Genomic DNA, 21210 nt, shown 5'->3' on the forward strand with positions numbered 1-21210 from the left:
ACAAATGCGCTTTACACAATTGATGTGTGTATGGATTGGGATAACAGTTGTATGATCCCCTAATAAAATGTTAAAAAAAAAGAAAATTAAAAAAAAAAAAAAAAGTTTTCCCTCCCACACTACTCTAGTCCAGAAGACTTCGCATTTAGCCATTTTCACCATCTACCTAGACTATAGAAAGCCCTGATGGCAGGGAATATATTTATTATATTGATATACAGCAAATATTAAGTTATTAATGCTATAAACCTGAAACTGAGACAGAAATATTAAATCTCTTCCCAATAGCATATTCAAACAAGAATATAATTACAGAATCATCTGCTGTGCACTCATGTTTCACTTTTTGAATGTATAGTATTTCCCCCCAATGAAACAGAATAAACTGCTAAAGCAGAGGAGTAAAATTTTATAGAGCTTTTTTCTGCCCAGAGTTAATATAAATCAAACTCAATTACCATCAAGTCGATTGCAACTCAACAGTGACTCTAAGAGTAAAACTGCCCCACAGGGTTTCCAAGGCTGTAAATCTTGAAAGAAGCAGACAGCCACATCTTTCTCCTGCAGAGTGGCTGATACTACCCACTCTTTTGGGGCAGTTGAAAGCTTAATCATGGTGCCTCCAGGGATCCTAGCACCTAATCTAGTTAGTCTTCGGTCATCTTTAAATATTTACTCAATAAATGTGTACCTTTTCTATGCTACAGAATGAAAATTAAAACATCAAGTTCTTTATCTGGGCTTCGCACCATGACTAATTACAATTTAAAAATAAATGGTTAAATTCAGGGCTTGTGCTCACTCACAACAATAGAGATTTCAATATTTTATTTAGTATGTAGACTGGACCTACTTAAAGATGACAACTAAGTTCTATGAATTAGATTTTTCAAGGGAAAGACTTTGCTATCCCTTTATTTTAATAGGAGTAAGACAATTAATTTATTAGAACTCAGCAAATATGGCTAAAATGAGAATTATCTTGCTACATGATACACAGCAAGGATGACTTCATTGGCTGGAGTTAACCTTAGGAGGTCTTGTTGGCAGCAATGGAAGAAGAAAAACCACTATGAAGCTTATCAACTATAGAGTTGTATATCAAAGTACACAACCAATGCAATAGCCTTGAACCAAAGCTTATTCCTATGGTACATTCTCTCTTGACCCTTTGTAATCTACGGTCAGGAAGCATACTTATACCTCAGTGTATATATATGTATACACCAATAACTAGAAAAAGCGGCTTCCAAGCATGTGATAGAACATACTTGAAAATCCTTGCCCAATTTACAAATGTTAACCACCAAACAGTTAAGTATATTCTACATTATGCCACTAATGTACTCTTCAGTACTTCTGCAACTATGTAACTGTACAATGATAAAAGTATCTAGGGTTTCTAAAAATTCTTTTCCTTAAAATTTCTTTTAAAAAATTTATTGGGGGCTCTTACAGGTATTATAACAATCCATAAATCAATTATGCCAAGTGAACCTTTACATATGTTGCCATCATCATTTTCCAAACATTGTCTTTCTTCTTAAGCCCAAATTTCTATCTTTTTATACTTTATTCCTACTTATAACTGCTCACTCACATTGACTCAAACTTTTCAATGGACTAAGGTTATTTTAGGAAGCACCCTCTCACATGACATTAAAAACCACTAGTCGGTATAGAGTCAGAAATTATTTAAATACACATTAACTGACTTTATCCCAAAATAGGTAGATACACTCAAGGCTCTAATACAGTGTCTCTTACAAGACTGTAGTACAAATATGTCAACATCTTAGAATTGCCACACTAACATTATGTAAAATTCTCATTTATATAAAGGTGACTCAGGTGACATAGTCATAAATATGTAGCTAATGTTGTATAAGTATTTTCTGGGATTCAACATAACTAATTAAAAATTCAAAATAAATGGAACCAGTGTGAAATGCCCAATAATAGAAATTCAGAAAAATCTAAAACTCAATTCAGTACTTAGGCCAGGGCTACCAATACAGTACAACTAAGTATTGATGTTGAAAGAAAATTTATATCTGCCATTTCCATAATGCTTAGTTGACACCAGCATATGTATCAAAAATTTACAAGAAACAGGCGCTGAGTATCATGATACAGTGATCTTTAAAAACACTCACCTTCAAATGACTACATTCTATGTTACACAGAGAACACAAATGTGGAAATATTCTTGGAGACGCTGCATAATAATCATTCATCATAGAAGGAGTTGGAAGTCTCTTCATCTTCTGGGCACTTGAGAATTTCGGTAGCCATGATGCTTTCACAATCCCAAAAGGAGACTGGATGGGAGCGTCAGCCTCTGACCGGTAGTCTTTTTTATTCCCTCCTGATCCAACATTAGAAGAATTGATGACTGGCTCACGAGGGATCCGTTCTCGTTGGCTTACAGTTGAAATTAACTCTGAAGAAAAAGACTGCTGGCTCACAGATGAAGTACCAGACTGACTCGTCGTCTGGCTAACTGTTTGGCTAACAGGTTGACTTGTGGATTTTACAGGTTCAAGGGCTGACTGTCCTCCTGAAATGTGTATGCCTGACATCTTCGTTCCACGCTCAACTGGAAAATAAGGCTGATTATTGGAAGATTCACTGGGGAAATCAATCTGTCTGAACACATCTTCAACAGGAAACATGGAGTTACATATCACATTTGAAGAGGGAGCAGATGCAGAAACACTCTGCTGTGACTGAAATTCATTCTTGACCTCATCAGTTGGAATTTCGGGGTCATAAATGCAAACTTCAAGTGGATCTTCTGTGTAACCATATTTGCTTGCATGCCCATAGTCAATCACATTTCTCGAAACAGCTTCACCACCGATTATTTCTTTATTTCTGCTCTGAGAAGGTAAATTCGGTAATCGGCGTCCCATTTTTCTCATTCTGATATCTCTCAAAATTAAGGGCATATTTTCAGGAGTTAACTGTTCATCAGGATAGCGACTGAGTTCTTCTAAGTCTTCATTAGATAATCCAAAACTTGCCAAGATACTTGAGGCACTCTCTTTTGTATAGCGACTTTGCACTTTCGGGCTCTCCCCTGTAACCTGTGCTACAGAACTCTGTTTCACTTCTACCGTGGCAGACATAGGAGCCTCATCATCCCACCGGCTACCATGAAGCTTCCCTTTCTTTTGTTGTGCTTCATGAAAATCCAATTTTTCTTTGGTCAATCTTGGATCAGTTCGGTGTTGAGTTACTTGAACATTCATTCTCTGTGGTCCCATATTCTGGTAAGATTCATGGCCAGCAAATCTGTGTGGAATTCCCCGGGCTCTTCCTGCTGCATAAAATCTTGGAAGTCCCATAGATCCAGGTCTCATAAATGGTCCTGGAAGCCTCATTCCAGAAGGGTTAGGAGCTCGTGGCCTCTGAAGTATAAAGTTGCCTCGAGGATTAAACCTGGGTCTCGACATGGCTATTTTCAAGAAAGCCTGATTTAATAAAGGATAAGGTGGTGTAGAACCATGTGAGGCAACGGCATTCAGCTGCTGAAGCGCCAACTGAGTCTTAATCTGAGCAAAGTGCAAAGGAGATGGGCCCAACAGAAGTGGGTTTGCAACGCCCAGGTTCAAGGAATTCACAAGTGGTGCGAAATTTTCCAAGAATAACACAAAGCTGAAAGTTAAAACACAAATATTAGATCATTTTAACATAAACTAATGCATGAAGTGGGTTCTATAGGCAGTGTCAAACATTCTGAAATAAGCCATCTGCATCTTATAAATTTTACTGTTAAGAATGTATGAGGTTTTTAAACTTCCCCCCAATCTTCTTCCCTGAATCCAGAACCCAAACTTCAAGCCAGAGTTCACCTGTGCCATGCTGCACTGGATGCTGTCCAAGGTGCTGAGCAGTAATTACAGCTTTGAAATAATCTTTTAAAAACTGGGGATTATTTCATACTTTAATGTTGAAAGAAAAGATGAAGACATTGAACACTTGGAAATGAATACACATTTAATGTGTGGCATCAGACTTTCAAACAGTAAAAATAGGAATTGTAAAACTAAAGTTTTATGAGACTCATTTCCCTAAGACATTAAGAATTGGTCTTTCATATCTAATAAATGTCACATGTTTAGGTTTCTGCTATTACTTGTTTCCTTTTAAGATTAAAAACATGTTGCCAATAACTCAATATGCAGTTAACATTATTGGTTTTAACACATAATATGTAACAAAACAGTCATCCTACTCTTGGACTCTCTCCAGTGAAAAAAACAGAAAATACAAATATATATGGATAATAGCAATGGCTAACTTTACTCCCAAACATCTTGCCAAACAAGTCAAAGCCAACCTAGTCAAAGTAATTTTATGAATTGATTGTTTCATTTAATTCTTACAACTTATTGAGAAATGGTCAGTTTTACAGAGGAAGATAGTAAGCTCAGAAAGGTTATGTAATCTTTCCTAAGGTTACGATGCTTTTAAGTGGATGGGTCAGGATTTATAGTTTAACTACGTGAATTTGCATTTGGCTCCTAAAACCATGCTTTTAGGTTAACTACTAGCAGTTAAGAGTAAGAATGTAACATTAAAACTGCTTATTGCCCAGCCTACCAGCATGTAGCACTCCCCACTCCTACTTACAGCCACATTCCTTTCCATTATGTTCTCATAGATTAAGCTTGGACAACTCCAAGTGGCACAGTGGTCAAACTGATCAGCTGCTAACTGAAAAGGTGGCCAATGGAACCCACCAGCTACTCTGCTTGCAAGGACGTGGCAGTTTCATTAAAACTGCAGACCTGGAAGCCCTATGGGACAGTTCTACCCTGATCAACAGTCACTGAGTCAATCAACTCCATGGCAATCAAGTTTGGGTTTTACTCAACAGGTCCCTCCCTGACAGAAATGTAGGATAAGAAATGTGAGATCTATGGAAAGATCTTGAGATCTATGGAAAACCCACACTAGAGCTACTATTTGATGATCCCTGTGGTCTACATTAAATTTCATCTATAAACCAAAATCCCCTCCCCCCAAAACCCACTGATATATGGACCCTCTATGACAACAGTACAGAATTGCCCTTGAGTGTTTCAAAGACTGTAGATCTTCCCGAAAGGTGAGTGCCACATTTTTCTCCGGGGAAGCTTTGAACCAGACCTTTTTGTTAGCAAATGAAGACTTAAAAACACTCCCTACCAGGGCTCTTCTTACTTTCACCTGTAACTCTCCTATACATAGTGAAATCTCTGGTGACCAGAGCTCAGTGGAATTTGCCTTTCTTTCCAGGTCTTGCCAATTTTCAATCCTTGACGGGATGCAACCTTACCACTTTTCTACATAGCTCATTAGTGTAAAACAGTTGCTTTCCTTCTCTAGCAGGTTATACAAGTTACAAAAGTTCCTGCTTTCAAAGATCTTACTGTAATTTTTTTCTTATACATAATGTAAGTAAAATGCTAGTTTGACTAATGGGCTTTGCATATTTGTTACATTACTTCTGTTTAAAAATCTATAAAGTATCTTATTCTCTTTGCTCCTTTGTTTTAAGGTCAAATAGTTAATCTCTAAGATTTAATTTTAATTATTTCCCAAGCATATATATAATCCTACTCTATTACAAACAACCCTCAAATTGTCTATTAACCCATTTGAATGATCAAAGAATACTCATTATTTTTAAGCAATCCTCTCTTAAGTAAAGAGTTACCCAAATACTTAAACTCTGTATGTACTACTTTCTCCATTTGGTTAAGACAGCTCTCCCCTAATTTTAGGTGCATACTTACCTTACTCTCTGCCATCAAATCAATACCAACCTAGTGACCATATAGGGCAGAACTGTTACTGTGGATTTCCCAGACTGCAAATCTTTATGGGTATAGAAAGTCTCACCTTTCTCCTCAAGAGGGGCTGATGGTTTTGAACTGCTGACTTTGCAGTTAGCAGCCCAATTTGTAACCCACTATGCCATCAGAGCTCCTGTTTCCTGCCCATGTTGAGAAAAGGTACAGATTGCATTCAGTCACCTAATTACTACATGCAATTGTGAAGTAGTGTTGCAAGTATGCAAATTTTAAGAACTTTAAGGGTGAAAAGTTATCCATGCATTTCCTAATGTGCCTAGCACTGCAGAGCAATTCTTTAAAACGATTCTACAGAATATCAGCCTCCTCGGCGACTGCTAAGTCTAACACAAAGGAGTTCCTTGGGCAATAAAAGAATGGCACAGGCTGACAATCTTACAGGTACACAAGGCCTATTAGCACACTAAAGGCTCTGGAAAATGTTATCAAACTCTTTTTGTATTTGCAACCCCCAAACCTGAGATTTCTTTTATTCATATTCCCAGAGATGATATTAGTAAAGCACAATGATCAATCTGAAAAGGACCTTGCATACTTACAATACAGTAGCAAGGTCCTGAGGCCCACCTGCCCCCACCCCTACCCCATAACCTGTTAGATCTCGGGGGTGTGATGGTGGGGTGAAGTGCACACCCTAACAGGCATTATTTAAGACAGAATATTTCGGGACGTTAACACAGTCTTAGTGATCTCTCTGGTGATTCAATGGTTAAAGTTCTTGGCTGCTTGCTCAGAGGTCAGTGGTTTGGTTGGAGACAGATATGGCAGTCAGCTTCCATATCCTCCGAGACCTGCTAAGCACCAAAGCAACACACAGTTTGTCATATGTGGTGGTTTGTATGCTCCTTCGATGTTTGAAACTATGTTCCTGGTATTTTAAATACATGGTAGACAGGTCTCAGCAGTTTCCTTACTATGTGAGCCTGGTTCTCTAGAGAAGTAAAAACCAGTGAAGTAAAAACATGTATTTTATGCAGTTGTAAAGGCTGGCAAGTTCCAAATTCATGCATCAAGCATCAGGATGGAAGCGCCTCCTGATAAACATGGTTGTGGTGACTGATGAACCTAACAGGAACCATAAGTCAGAGAAAGATGAATTGGATGAAGAATCAATCAGCAGAGGGTGAGCTTTGCTAGAAGATCCTTATATATTATATGGAGGCCATCGCCCAAGGAAACTCCCCTTTTAACGGATTGACTGCTCACATCCTATCACAAGATGGAGAATGACTATGAAATATCTGCCCATCAATGAGAATCATAGCCTAGCTAAGTTTACACATAAACTTAAGCAGCACACCTACTAAAACTGACTAAGAAAGGCTTTTGTGATCTACTTCCCAAATGGTAATTACTATTTAAAAAAAACAAAAAACCTTTTAGTAACATATTTACCTGATAAAGCAATAAAATTCTGGGACATGACAAAATATAGCTTCAGTTAAAGTTCACGTCTCCCTAAGAACTATTTGACAAAATTATAGAGCTAGATTTGATGGAGACTGTCTCCTTAATGCCCACGCAGCTTCCTAATAGCTTTGAAATTTTCTTCAAAAACTATCCATCCTTAATCTTGATTTTCTTTACACCAATTCTTAGTCACCAAGGTAAAAATACTGTATTCCCCAATAGAGCCATAAAATTTTATGTATTTCTGTCAATATTTCTAATATCTGCTTTCATTCTTTCCCACCCACTACACGATTTCATCCTTCTATACCATAGCAGGTCTCCTTTCCAATTCAGGGCAGTTTTACTGTTACATGGGGTTGTTATGAGTTAAAATAAAATTGATGGTACCTAATCTCCATAGGAACCCCTAATAAACAGTAGTAAATAAAGCTCTTACCTATAAAACCTACACCCAAAGTAAACTAATAATCTAATATAGATTTTTCTAGTGGTGTGTTTCTGGGTGTTGAGGTGGTGAGAAAAGATACACCAAACTTTACTGTATGGAATCAGAACTGCACTACTTATGTCAACTGACACATTTTCCTCTATGCTTAATATTCTTCAGAAACAGGATATTTAGTGGTCACAAAAATGTGTACACTATCATGGATAATCAAGCACTGTTATTGTGGTGTAATGTTTCATGAAGGAAGAGAGCCCTTAATTTTTCTTTAGAGGTATGGACTGGCCAATGTGAAATCGCACATGAATTCTCAATAATTCTCCACAAAATTAAACCATCATTAACAGTTTTTTCCAGACATATACCCATATACCTTACCCGGTGTTCCTCTGGTACTCAAAAATGCAGCTATAGCATAGAGTAATTAATTCAAAAGTCTCTGAGTTTACACAGTCATAAGACAATGCGTAATTTTCTTTCCTGTATTAACTGACACTCTATCTGCTAATCTTTTCTACCATGTACAGAGATTCACTTAGCAAATATTAGAAGTTTTCTTCTCTCCTATCCTAAAAAAGGAATGCAGGTCAAAATGTTGAAGGTGCTCTGAGAGTAGAGAAGGGAGTATCAAGCTGGGCTTTAAAATAAAAGATGTGGTACCTCCAGGAAATGATCCTCCAAGAAAAAGAAAGCAAATAAAAGTAAACAGAAACATTGTTTGACAATATGAAGAACATTACAAACTTCACTGCCATTTAGGTGTTAAGTAGATCAAAAAATTTGAACAGAATGTCCATTCTCATGAAGACATTTCCCTGAGGACCACCCAACAATCTCATATAGCAATATGTTGGTAATAACTTTCTTATAAACTGGTATTACTCATAAACAAGGGAGCTTCAAAGTTTGTCAAAATTCCATTATCTTTTAGTTCTTTTCCTACCAATTTTTGAAGCCCCCTTGTGTCTTATTTCCATTTTTACACATATGTGCACCACAAACGAGTACCTTGCTATCCCAATAAATAATCAAGAGAAACCACCTCACCCAAGCTGATAGAACCAAAATAATCTTCCTTGGGATTCTTTTTAAAACTAGAAATGAGAAAAAGAAATTAAGGATGAATATTAACTCATATGCTATTATTGACAGTTTTGTTTACTGCTTTAGTGCAAATGTACAAATAATGAAGACAAAATAATGACATTTAAGTGGTAAGCAGGACCATGACATAATTACAGCAAGAACAATCAATACCCAGTCCAATTGTCTCAAAGACTAACTGGACCCCTGCCCTCAAGACAATTTGACTGCTTCTTTCATGGACTACATGGTCTAAATGCTCCCCTCTGCCTAAAGGTATTTAAAAATGGGTTTCCAAATTCTTTAATTAAACATACCGTATATACTCGTGTATTAGCCGAGTTTTTTCAACACATTTTTAATGCAGTTTTTGTGGTAAAATTAGGTGCCTCAGCTAGTAATCGGGGCCGCTTATACTTGAGTATACATGGTATGTGAACCAATCTGGCCCCAAGGCACCTGAAATCTGAAGTCAAGTACAAAAGGCATATACAGTATGCGAGCTTTTCTGCAGAAGAGAAAATAAAATACATCTACATACTTACACAACCGTGGCACATGGACAAGTAAAAAATTACTGCTAAGGTTCTAGTTCATACACTCACAGGCTTATTCCAAACGAAGTGTGTAAAGAAGTCTCTGCGATCAGTGGATGGCTGCAAGTGCTCCCAAAAATACACTTGTATTAATTCCTTCTCAAACCAAACTCACTGCCGCCTCGTTGACTCAAACAGACCCCCTATAGGTTTCTAAGCCTGTAACTGTTTACTGGCATAGGGAGTCTTTTTCCGGAGGGAGGGCTTTCGAACTGCCAACCACACGGATCGCAACAATACTTGTAACCACTACACCACCAGGACACCTTAGGGTGTCCTTAAAAGCATCAATCAAAATAGTGGCTTTCTAAGAGGATCTATCTGCTGAGCCAGTTAAATTTGACAGGTCAGCTCAGGTTGTGAGAACTGCTTTTGATTTCACAGGGCCATCATGACAGCTCTTCCAGACACGGGGTGATCACCCGGACTTAGAAGAACTGCATGGGGAAGAAAGGGCCGGAAATTGCCCTGAGGGAATCTTCTCCACCATGATAATGTGCTTGCTCACTTGAATTTGGAAACCAACCTACCAGAACTTCATTGGAAATCCCTATCGCATCCACTCTACACCACTAATTTTGTCTCTTCAAAATTTTTGTTCCCAGAACTCAAGGAACACAACTTGAGTCCACTAACGATGCCTAAAACTGACATTTTGTGTAGCAAAGAAATTAGATTCCATTAGACAAAAAGTGTCTGGGGTCTTAAAGGCTTGTCTCCGAACAAGCAGCCATCTAAATGAGATGTCAACTAAGTACACATGGAAGAAGCACACGATCATCAGTCACAGGATTATAAATCATATAATCCTAAATCGATTAGTATCAGAGGCTAAATTGTGAGAATCTACTTTACAGAAGACTATTGACAGGAGGAACTCACGATACATTTGTGGGAACTACATAGGAAATAAACCTCTATGTTCATCCTCTATCCATAATTGAGGGATGGGAAGGAAGTGGTTACTAAATAAAATGCATTGGAGAGATGAAACTAGAGCAATGGAATTAACTAACTTGAACAGTTAAAACTGTGCCAGTTGATCCCCCTGATGCACACTGGACCTGATCTGGTTCTCAACATTGTCTGCATTTTTGTTTGTTCATATTAGGGTTTATCTCAGAGGTGTTGTCATTGGGGTCACCCTCTTTAAGTTGTATAATATGTTTTCCAGTAAATGAAACCCAGGATTACTGAACATATAGGGACAAGTAGAATATGTTTTTTGGGGGAGGGAGTGAGGATAGGTAAAAGGGAGATGATGTGAAGGGAGTCCAGGAAGGAAAAGATTGTTTGAAAACTGTGGTAGCAATTGTACAATACTGCTTGACATGATTAACTGTGGAATATATTAACTCCCAATAACATACACACACAGTACCCCAAAAGACCTGGAATTTTTTCTCAATGCTATGTGTTTAAAATTTTTTACAAAAACCACCCTATCACCTTCAAAGCAATCTCCATTACACTTAATACATTTGTCAAATCTGTGATTTAATTTAAACTAATCTGTTTGGATGGCTGACGGCATCTCCCTCTTCTATGTCGGCAAATTGCTGTCCTTTCATGTCCCTCTTCATTCACACACGCAAGAAGAAGTTGCACAGAATGAGGTCAGGTGAGTAAGGTGCATGGGGCAAGAAAGGCATGCTGGGGTGTTTTTTTTTTTTTTGCCAAAAAACTGGCAGAGATGGCTGCATGAGCAGGTGCATTGTTGTGGTGGCAGAACCAGTGTCCAGTAGTCTGCCACAAATCAGGACTTTTTTTGTCACACAATGTTATGCAATCTTTTCAGAAACTCTAAATAGAAAGTGTGATTAACAGTCTGACCTGGTGCAAAAAACCCCAACTGCACTAGGGAGGACATTTTCGTTCATTTGGGATGCCGAGAAGAGGTTTGTTACCAATCAACATTTCACCTTTTTTGAAATGAGAAAGCTATTCGTACACTTCAGGTTTTCCCCAACAGCTTCTGTGGCATATTCCCGAAGCAGAAAACAAAATTTTCACAGCCACATTTTGTTCTCTTCAATAGGTCATCACAAAAAATGAGGTTCAGGTGAAACTTCGAAAAAATCCAGTGACGAGAACCTTCCCAGGCGACACCCTTGGGTGCACTAACTCAAAGCGAGTTACTGGATCCTCACCTAGTTGGGGGGGAATGCATACTACGAAAGCTCTGCCAAGCGCAATTCTGATTTTTTGGTGTACTCTCTCGTATATTTCTAAATGCCATTGGAGATTTCTTTTCTTATTTTTTTTGGGTGCCGTTGGAGATTTCTTTGTAAAGGATTAAAGAGATGGAAACACTACCATCAGATGTGTATACACCTACAAGGAGGACGTTTATGAAACAATCGCTTCCCAGTTTTAATAAAGGTTTCAATGATTTGGTAGCAATACATTTTTTAACTCACATTCATGGGAGAGTGGGGGTGTGTGAAAACTTCTTTGTTGTTAGGAGCTATGAAATCATCTCTGATTTGCAGCAAACCTTGTTATGTACAAGGAAACAAAACATTCACTGGTCTTTTGCCATACTCACAATGGTAGTCATGTTTGGACCAATTGTTATAGCCACTGTGTCAATCCACAAAATCTTCTCTTGTCTACAAACAGTACTGGATATAAAGGACACATTTAAAAGTACACCTTATTGTATCTTTTTGACTTTCAGAAACATGGTAATAAACCATTTTAAAAAAATTAAATCAAGATGAATGGAAAGCAGGGGAGGAATCTATCACTGAAAGCGATATTCCAAATCAGTATCATAACCTAACAACTGTGGGGAATGAACTCAAGTAATTTATGAACATGATATTTCACCTACATATCTTTGGGCTTAGAGGGAGCTTAAGAAAGGGAGAGTACTCCAAATTGTGTTTGTTTTCTTTTTTGCAGTGGTATGAGTACAATTCTGAAACGACCTTAGATATATGAAGCTGCTTCTAAAGCTTGGCCATCAAGTCTATTATTATTTAATTAAAAGATCATTTTATTGGGGGCTGTTATTGCTCTGAATTCTATTATTTTTTAATTCCATTTTTCCACCCCAAATTTTCAGGGACCTTATATAATGAGTAAATGTTTTGATGATGTTGAGAACCAGGACTCCCACTGTATAGGGCACATAACAAAGTCTAGGCAAAGACTAGTAAATTATAAACACCACAGAAAAAAGAAAAAGGACCATAAACCCATCAATCACTGCATGAGGGCGGGCTCTGAATACAATGGTATGTGCAGAGGCATTGCTGGGATTTGAAAAATCACCATTTTTGTAATCATCATACTAAAGATTGGTTTATAATTCTTATAACCAAACCATTGCTATCGAGTCAATTATGACCACGGTGACCCCATAGAACAGAGTAGAACTGCTCCTTTGGACTTCTAAAACTGTAAACCTTTAAAAGAGCACAATTTCGTTATCTTTCTTCATGCGAGCAGCTTGTGAGTTTGAATTGCTTAACTTGTGGCTACCAGCCCAACACTTATTTGGATGAGTAGGACATACAGTGCCCTCCCCACCCTCAACCCAGATTAATAAGAAAATTGGACACAGAGACCATTAACAATAAGAGGAAGGCTGACATCATGTGCCTCTCGCCAGATGTGACACCCTGAGGACACAGTACAGCTTATGTGAATTTTCTGGCCAGCAATGTATAATCTGAATCTAAATCAACAGGGCCCATGAACTACAAAATGGCAAATATCCTAAAAAGAGTAAAAAGAATGTATTCTTCACAAATGTCAACTTCACACAAGATTAAACTATGGAAACATTCCAAATTAAAGAAGACTAAAATCACACGACAATTCTATACAAACAACACTGCTGGCAAATAAAGCTTACACTGGAGGAGGAGGAGGAGGGGGTCTGCTATAAAGGACATTGTCAAATCAATGACAATCTCAAAAAGCAATGTTAGGATTCTGAAATATACCAAAGTTGCAACTCCGTCACAGTAATAATACACAGTATCTCCTGTGGAGAAATAGTCAAATATTGAAGGGTAAAGGACGATGATGCATCTAAGTCACTTTCAAATAGTCTGATGCGGGGGAGGATGACTGTCCACACAGAGGAAAAGAGGAAGGAAAGATAATTTGTCACGAGGTATTGAACTCATTCAAAACTAGTTATGATCCAATAGTTCATAACTAACATTGGATAAACTTAATAATTAAATAAAAAGGACTATAGGAAAATATGACAACAAGCATAAAATCTGCATCAGCGTTAAAACATAGTTTTGATCTTTCTCTTTTTCGGTATCAAGTTTATCCCCCAACTATTGACTCTTAGTCAGCTTATTACACAATCCTTAATAATCTGATCTTTGGGGAAATTTCCACTGATTTGAAGATACCCACCCTGTAGGAAGAGTGCCAATGAAGACTTCATCCCAAACTGGTTACTCCCATAAACAAAATCCAGTGCTATTAATCTGGCTTTAGAGAGTGTGTACAAGTGTTTTTATGAATTCAGACCCTAGATTGAGTGTTTTTAATTCTAGTCCTGCTGCTTACTAAAAATGTGATCATGGGCGAAATTGTCAGCCCCAATTTTGCCACGTGAAATATTGAGCCTCAAACAGTACCATTTCAGAATATTGCTTATTTAACTAAAATTATAACTAACATGTACTGGGTGCTTAAAAAAAAAGTAAGCAAAATGCTTTATTTGAAAATCAGTGTCGGGGGTTTAAATGGAGAGAAAATGTTTTGAGAAACGATGTACAAATGCGCTTTACACAATTGATGTGTGTATGGATTGGGATAACAGTTGTATGAGCCCCTAATAAAATGTTAAAAAAGAAAAAAAATCAAAAAAAAAAATCAGGTGTTTGTTCTTTTCATTAAGATTTCAGTAATTTCTGAAAGTTACAATATGATATCGAAACAGGAATTGCTACTTGTAGTTCTACTTCAGTATTTCCTACATTGAGATCATGCAATTACTGAATACATTTAAAAATTCACATCATACTCATAGATTTAGATGTTGAGGAAGTAGCACATCACCAAAATGTCTAAAATGCCAAGTTTTTTCCTTGGCTCTGTGTTAACCATTTCTTTTATAATAGTGGTCTCTCACACTATTTTTTCCTTTTTGATTCACTTCTTTTGCTCATCATAATGCCCTTAAGGGTCACATAAAGAAACATTCTTTGATAGTCACTAGGAATTAGAGGGGAAGGAGAGCAAACAATGAGTGTGCACACGTACTGACCTGAGTGCAGAGAAAGACAATGCACAGTGAAGCAGTGCTCAAAGAGCTGTTGCTCTTTAATAAGCAAAGAAAGTTGGTGGGGAGCTTAAGAGATTTAAAAGACATGAACCCATGGCAACATGAACCTTACTTGAATCCTGACTCCAAAAAATATATTTGTGGGTATAAATATGCACATATACACTGACTGCAAATGACATTAAAGGATGAAAATTATGAATTTAGGAGTAATAAAAATTTTTACATTTTAGAGAAAAATACTGAACTCACATATTAATGAAATAATATGGGATTTGTTTTCATATAAGGAGTGGCTTGTTTAAAGATAAAACAAGATTGATCACTAGTTGGAAACTGTTGAAACTGGGTGATATATAGGTACATGGGCAAACCCTATGAGAGGGGCTTCAAAAAGTTCATGGAAAATTAGAATTACAAAATACTGAAATTTCTCACAAACTTTTTGAAGGCCCTCTTCTGTCTATAATTCCCTTCCCCACTTTTTCACGTTTAGTATTTTCCGTAACACTTTCTTTAAGAAATTCAAAACAAAGTTGGAAATATTCACCCATTAGTAGAAATAATAAGGAAATTAGTTGAAAGTTCAATAAAATAAAGATTGGAAATATGGCAGAAAATGCATAAATAATAACCATATTTTGATAATAGACAACCAAAAAGTTTTTAAGTAGCACTCTACAATTTATGTACTTTAAACTAAATGAAAGAATGAACAAAACTTAGAAACTGGGGGTATATCAGCTTTAGCTACCACTATATTAATTTCAAATGGAGGATGTCTAGACCATCACATTTCAAAATTCATTAGCTGTTCTTTGCAAAACAGCTCAAACTTTAACCATACTAAGCAGCAGTTTCTTAACACAAACATGTATTTTTTTTTACCACCACACAAACATTAATTTCCTATGATCAGTATGCACATTTTATGTGTGGACATGTTTTACATGAGAAAAACAATATAAAAGTATTTTATTAAAAATTGACAGATTTACTCAAAGCTTGACCATTCAAACCTACCATTCAAACCGCCAGTAAGGCACCACTGGAAAGAGGACTATTGAAACTGAGGGTCTGTTCTTTTACCAGAGTTCATTCATTCAACATCTGGGCATCGAATATATACATATCATGCATGCATCAGGCATGCAGGAAGTTGATAAGGGCAAAAACATTCTGAAAGATTAATGATCCTCCAGTTCCCAAAATTCTATTTAGTCTTTAATTCCCTTAAGTCTCTTCTTTTTTAATAAAAGGAGGGTATATTCTACAGTTGTACTTTTTTATCAAAAGATGCTGCCTCAGTAAAATGTTTAATTTAAAAAAAGAAAAGCAGCCTCTACAGAGTAGCATGTGTACCAAGGATGCGGCCCTCCTCAATTATCACAACAATCCTGTTAGAATATTATCATTGTATTACATGTAAAGAAACAAAAGTTCAAAGGGCTCAAATAACTTACCCAGAGTCACACACAGAATAAGAGGAAAATAGGGATTCATATCCAGTTCTTCTGATTTCAAAGCCTAGTCTCTTGCCACTACACTATGTCTGATTTTCTTGCTCTATATAAAAACAAAATTTCCATAGATCACCTTTTTAGTAGCACCCAAGAGGAAAACTCTAATAAGACATCCATTAAGTATACAGTGATGGCTGGATGTGAGCTAATACATGACATGAATATATTTTGAAACACAATAAAGCTAGGGAGTCTTGTTGCCATTGTTCTTAATTTCTTCCAACTGTTTTATCTTTAGCCTATTTCGTTCCAACGAAAACCACCCAGGAGAGAATGCTCAAGAATGTTTTAACACATTGGACACCACATAATTATATAAAAATACACACCAGGGTATGGAAATGAATTGTTTATGAAATTGTATACAAATGAATTGTATATGAAATACTGTTCAAACAGGGTTTTTTAATAAGTAGAATGCAACATGGAACCCACTAAGTCTAGACTGTCCAATCGTTAACAAAAATTTAAAGCTGCCTGCAAGTAGGAATGTAAACAATGTGTTTATCTTTCTAGGTCAACTTCCTTAAATTCATTTTTGTATACAATTTTATTTTCCAAGGCTATCAATTTTTACCACAATCCAAACCAGCAAACACAACTTCCCTGAACAATAAAAATTATAACCTTTTACAATGTTAAAAATTTTTTTAAGTGTGCACAATTCCATCGCTGGTTGGGAAATCTTGCATCAATATACATGACTCCTAAACTCCTTCGGATTCAAGTTTTCCTTGGTTTCCCTCCTCCAAATTTCGCCTGGGGGAAATTTTATTAAGAAATAAGATTTTGAGGAAGGCCTATCTAGCTCAAGCAGAGATTTTGTAATCGGAGGAGTCGCTCTCATTCGCAATTACTTCCAACAACAAAGCGCTGGCTAACTGATCCAAATACCCTCCAGGATCAAGTGTGCAGCGTACCCGTAGGGAGAACCAGGGTCCAACTAGGAACCAATACCAACACGGAACCTCTGGCATTGTAGACGGACGATCCCCGAGGAATTTGGAGACAAGTATCAAAGCCTTTTATGCCCTCTGGACCGCCACACAAAGGTGACATTTTCTTTGCTTGCACATGTCGCTGGATTCTAATATGCCCCGCTTCCTCCCAACTCCCCTGGCCTCATCCCCGGAGACAAACACGCTCTTTTCTCCATGCTTTTGTGCACCACGTCTCCCGCGACGCGATGGGGAGAGCGGCTCCCTCCCTCCCTCGCTCCCGCCCGCTGTCAGGCCCGCGCGGAGCAGAAGGGGCCGCCACGGCCTAGCGGAAAGGGCTGCGCTCGCCCACGGGCCTGGGCAACGAGGTCCCGCTCCTCTTCCCGAGGGAGGCTCGTAGGCACGGTGCCCGCACGGGCGCTGCAGCGCGCAGAGGCCATTCTCTGCGGCCGAGGGGAAAGGCAGTCCCCTCCCCACCGCGGGGGCGCCCCGGCCTCCTCCCACCCCCGCCGCCCGCCCGCCGCCATTTTGTGAGCAGCCGCTGCGACACAGATACAATAGTCGGCCTGGAGCTCGCGGGAAAGCCAGAAGACCCCGCACGCCACGGGATCCTGCCTTCTAGCCCTATCTCCCCACAGGGCAGAGGGCCTACCTATCAATAGCCACCCGACTAACAGCCGGCTGAGTCTCCTAAGCGCCCCGGAAAGTTTAGCACCCAACCTCAGCCTCCGGTCTCGACGCCAGGGAAGCTGCCGCCTCCGCGCAGCTTCGCGCATGCGCGCCTCTCGGCCGCGGCGAGCCCTCCGCTCGCTCCTCTGTGCGCCTGCGTGCCGCTCGGCCCGCGCTCGGCCCGGGCGGGGCGCGCTCAGGGCGAGGGGAGATCCGGCGCGGGTCACGCCGCGGGCCAACGCTGCAAAACGCAGTCACCGAAGGGCACGGATTGTAGGAGACCGCTGTTGTGAAAAACAAGTATAAAAACAAGAAGACGTTTCCAGACCAACGGAAACGGACTTTCATGATTACCGGGGGTGGGACATGAAGAAAGGGAAGAGGAAGCAATACACTAGATAACAAAACACCGAAATCACTAGTCGTCCATCGAGGCGACGCCGACCCAGGAGACCCAACAGAACTGCCCCTTGTGCGTCTCTGAGACTAACTCTTTAGGGGAGTAGAAAGCCCAGTCTTTCCCCCAGGGAGACTGCTGGTTTGGGAGAATCCAACCCCAAATCTATCCACTCCACAACCGGGGTCCGCGAGAAGGAAATGGGGCGGGGGGAGAGGGGCAGGTTTTAAAGGGAAATAGGGTAAACCATTGGGAAGCTTGGTGAGTTCAGTTGTTGAATGAAAAGATAATCATCTGATCTGTAAACCCCCCACCTAATTTACCCAAAAAAGTTAAATTTTTAAAAGCTTCAAGCCCTCATAGGAATGCAGTATCTTTATAACTGGGTTATTTGTCTTTTTTTGGTTGCTAATTTGTTAGTATTTCTTGACAGATAAAAGGTATTCTACTCCACCTTATTTTCTTTTTCTTTTTTTTTTGTGTGTTGTTTTTTATCTTCCTGAGGATTTGCAAGTGTACAGTCTCTTGCCAGCTTGCGGGGTAAAGCGTTTGTCCACAATTACAGATGAGGGGAACTTTCGACGCGTGTGAAGGACCTGTTAAGCATCTTTGCAGTATAGCAGAAAGAAGAAAGATCAACACGGGAGCCGTGTCTTGAAGGATTCGGGGTCCACCTTATTTTGTTAACAAGCTGCTCTCCCACGATCTACGACCCTCTTCTTGTATCCACTTTCTTTCCTGCAGGGCCAGGCAAATACTTTGTAGCTCACTCAGAGCTCAGCTTCTATCTGTTCAGAATGCTCGCAATGCAACGCCCGAAGGTATTGAAGAAAACAATAGTTACCACAAAGGTTCTCCTGTGTGTCAACAGGGCTTTGTCTCGGACCTAGGGAATCATGTCACTGTTTCAGCTCAAGTGCAAGTGTTACAAGAAATAAAATTTTATGTTATAATGAATAACACTTTGGTACAATCGCGCGCCATTCTTCTGCCTGTCTTAACTACAGGAAAAGACCCAGGGCCACGATGAAAAGTTTGAGAAATCCTGGAGCCACTTTGTGTCCCACACATTAATATAGCATCAAGAAAATCTACTTCCGCAGGGAGATCAGCCAGTCAAGGTGCAGTGTAGCAATGATGAAATATACAACTTTCCTCTAATTCTTTAATGCTTCTTCCCCTCCCCTCCACTATCATGATCCCAATTCTACCGTACAAGTCTGGCTAGACCAGAGGATGTACACTGGTACAGATAGGAACTGGAAATACAGGGAATCCAGGGCGGATGATCCCTACGGGACCAGTGGAGTGAGTGGCTATACTAGGAGGGTGGAGGGAAGGTGGGGTGGAAAGAGGGAACCGATTATAAGGAACTATATGTGACCTCCTCCCTAGGGGACGGACAACGGAAAAGTGGGTGAAGGGAGACGTCGGACAGTGTAAGATATGACAAAATATTAATTTATTAATTATCAAGGGTTCATGGGGGGCAGGGAGGGAGGGAAAAAATGGGGTGCTGATACCAAGGGCTCAAGAAGAAAGCAAATGTTTTGAGAATGATACAGGCAACAAATGTACAAATATGCTCGACGCAATGGATGGATGGATGGATTGTGATAAGAGTTATACAAGCCCCCAATAAAATGATTTTAAAAAAGAAAATGTCCTTCTTACTGATACCTTGAACGTTGCAGTATCTCTGCCAGGCGACAAGGTCTTTGTGGGCAGGTAGACATCTTACTAATTTAAAATCACAACAGATATTCCTCTGAGCTTTCATCAAAGCTGATGCAATGATGACCAGCCATCCTTTGCCTCTTCCTTTTAAAACAGTCTTTAAATATGTATATTAATTCAGTGACCCGGTTCCCTTAGAGCAGCGGTTCTCAAGCTTCCTCATGCCGTGACCCTATCATACAGCTCCTCATGTGGTGGTGACCCCCCCAACCATAACATAATGTTCGTTGCTACTTCATAACTTTCATTTTGCAACTGTTATGAATCAGGTGATCCCTGTGAAAGGGTTGTTTGACCCCCAAAAGGGTCAGGACCCACAGACTGAGAACCACTGCTGTAGAGGATGGAGCTAGCTCTCCTCTCTTCAAATGTGGGCCAGACTTAATAATTTATTCCTATTGAATAGAGTGCAGAGGAAGTGACATTGTATGACTTCTGAGGCTAGGTCCTAAAAAGGACAGCTTTTGCTAGTCCCTCCTTTCCTCTCTTGGATTATTCCTTGGGGAAAGCCAGCTGCCATGTTGTGAGACTATGCTAAGACTGTGGGGAAGCCCATTGAGAGGAATCAAAGCCTGCTGCCATCCACCACCACCAAATTACCACCATTCCAGTGAGCCACTCTGGAGACAGACCTCCAATACCAGTCAGCCCTCAGATGACTACAGCCTATGTCAGCATCCAAACACAACTTCATGAGCTACTGTAAGCAAGAATTGCCAACCCAAGTTACTTTTGAGTTTCTGGTGCATAGAAACAGAAGATTTTTTTTTTAATGTATATTATATTAAGTCGCTAAATTCTGGGGTAATTTTTATGCAGCGCTACGTAACTAGTACATTGGTTAACAGTATATTAAGACCTAAATTCAGTAAAAACGTGATTTTAAAAGCATGACACCAGTAAGTAAGCAATAAGACGAAATTTAGAAACCAAAAAGAGGATAGCAATCTCATAATACACCAACAAGCTAAATTGTAAGTCAAGTTACTGACCAGAGAAAGGCAGGGAAGTAAATAGATAAAAATACCCCTCTTGGAAGGAGAGAGAGTGGAGCACATCCTGGCCCACCAAGCTCCAAGGACGATATTCCTGCTCAGAGCAGCCTATGCACAGAGAGGACCATAGGGCCTCTAGACACAAAGTCCCTCACTGACCCATAGTGCTCTGGTGGACAACACTGGAGACACAGTGTGGGAATTGTGCCCAATCTGACCCCACCAAACACTAAGGGCGTGCAACAGAACAGCAAGGGAAGCAAAGCAATCAAGTCCCCAGGGAATAC

At 39.3% G+C, this 21210-nt stretch overlaps 1 protein-coding gene across 1 annotated transcript in view; it reads right to left on the minus strand.

The window, feature by feature from the left end:
• Nucleotides 1-16209, minus strand: part of ZNF638 (zinc finger protein 638) — an 81972-nt gene extending 65763 nt beyond the window's left edge. The window contains exons 1-2 of the mRNA XM_045286584.1: nucleotides 16128-16209; nucleotides 2157-3660 (exon numbers count right to left, since the gene is read on the minus strand). Coding sequence (XP_045142519.1) covers nucleotides 2157-3458 — 1302 coding nt within the window. The 5' untranslated portion in view covers nucleotides 3459-3660; nucleotides 16128-16209. The remainder of the gene's footprint in view (nucleotides 1-2156; nucleotides 3661-16127) is intronic.
• Between the last annotated feature and the right edge of the window lie 5001 nt (nucleotides 16210-21210).

Source organism: Echinops telfairi, unplaced genomic scaffold (assembly GCF_000313985.2).
Source record: "Echinops telfairi isolate 266 unplaced genomic scaffold, ASM31398v2 ScPeMD7_9;HRSCAF=40, whole genome shotgun sequence".
Lineage (NCBI taxonomy): Eukaryota > Metazoa > Chordata > Mammalia > Afrosoricida > Tenrecidae > Echinops > Echinops telfairi.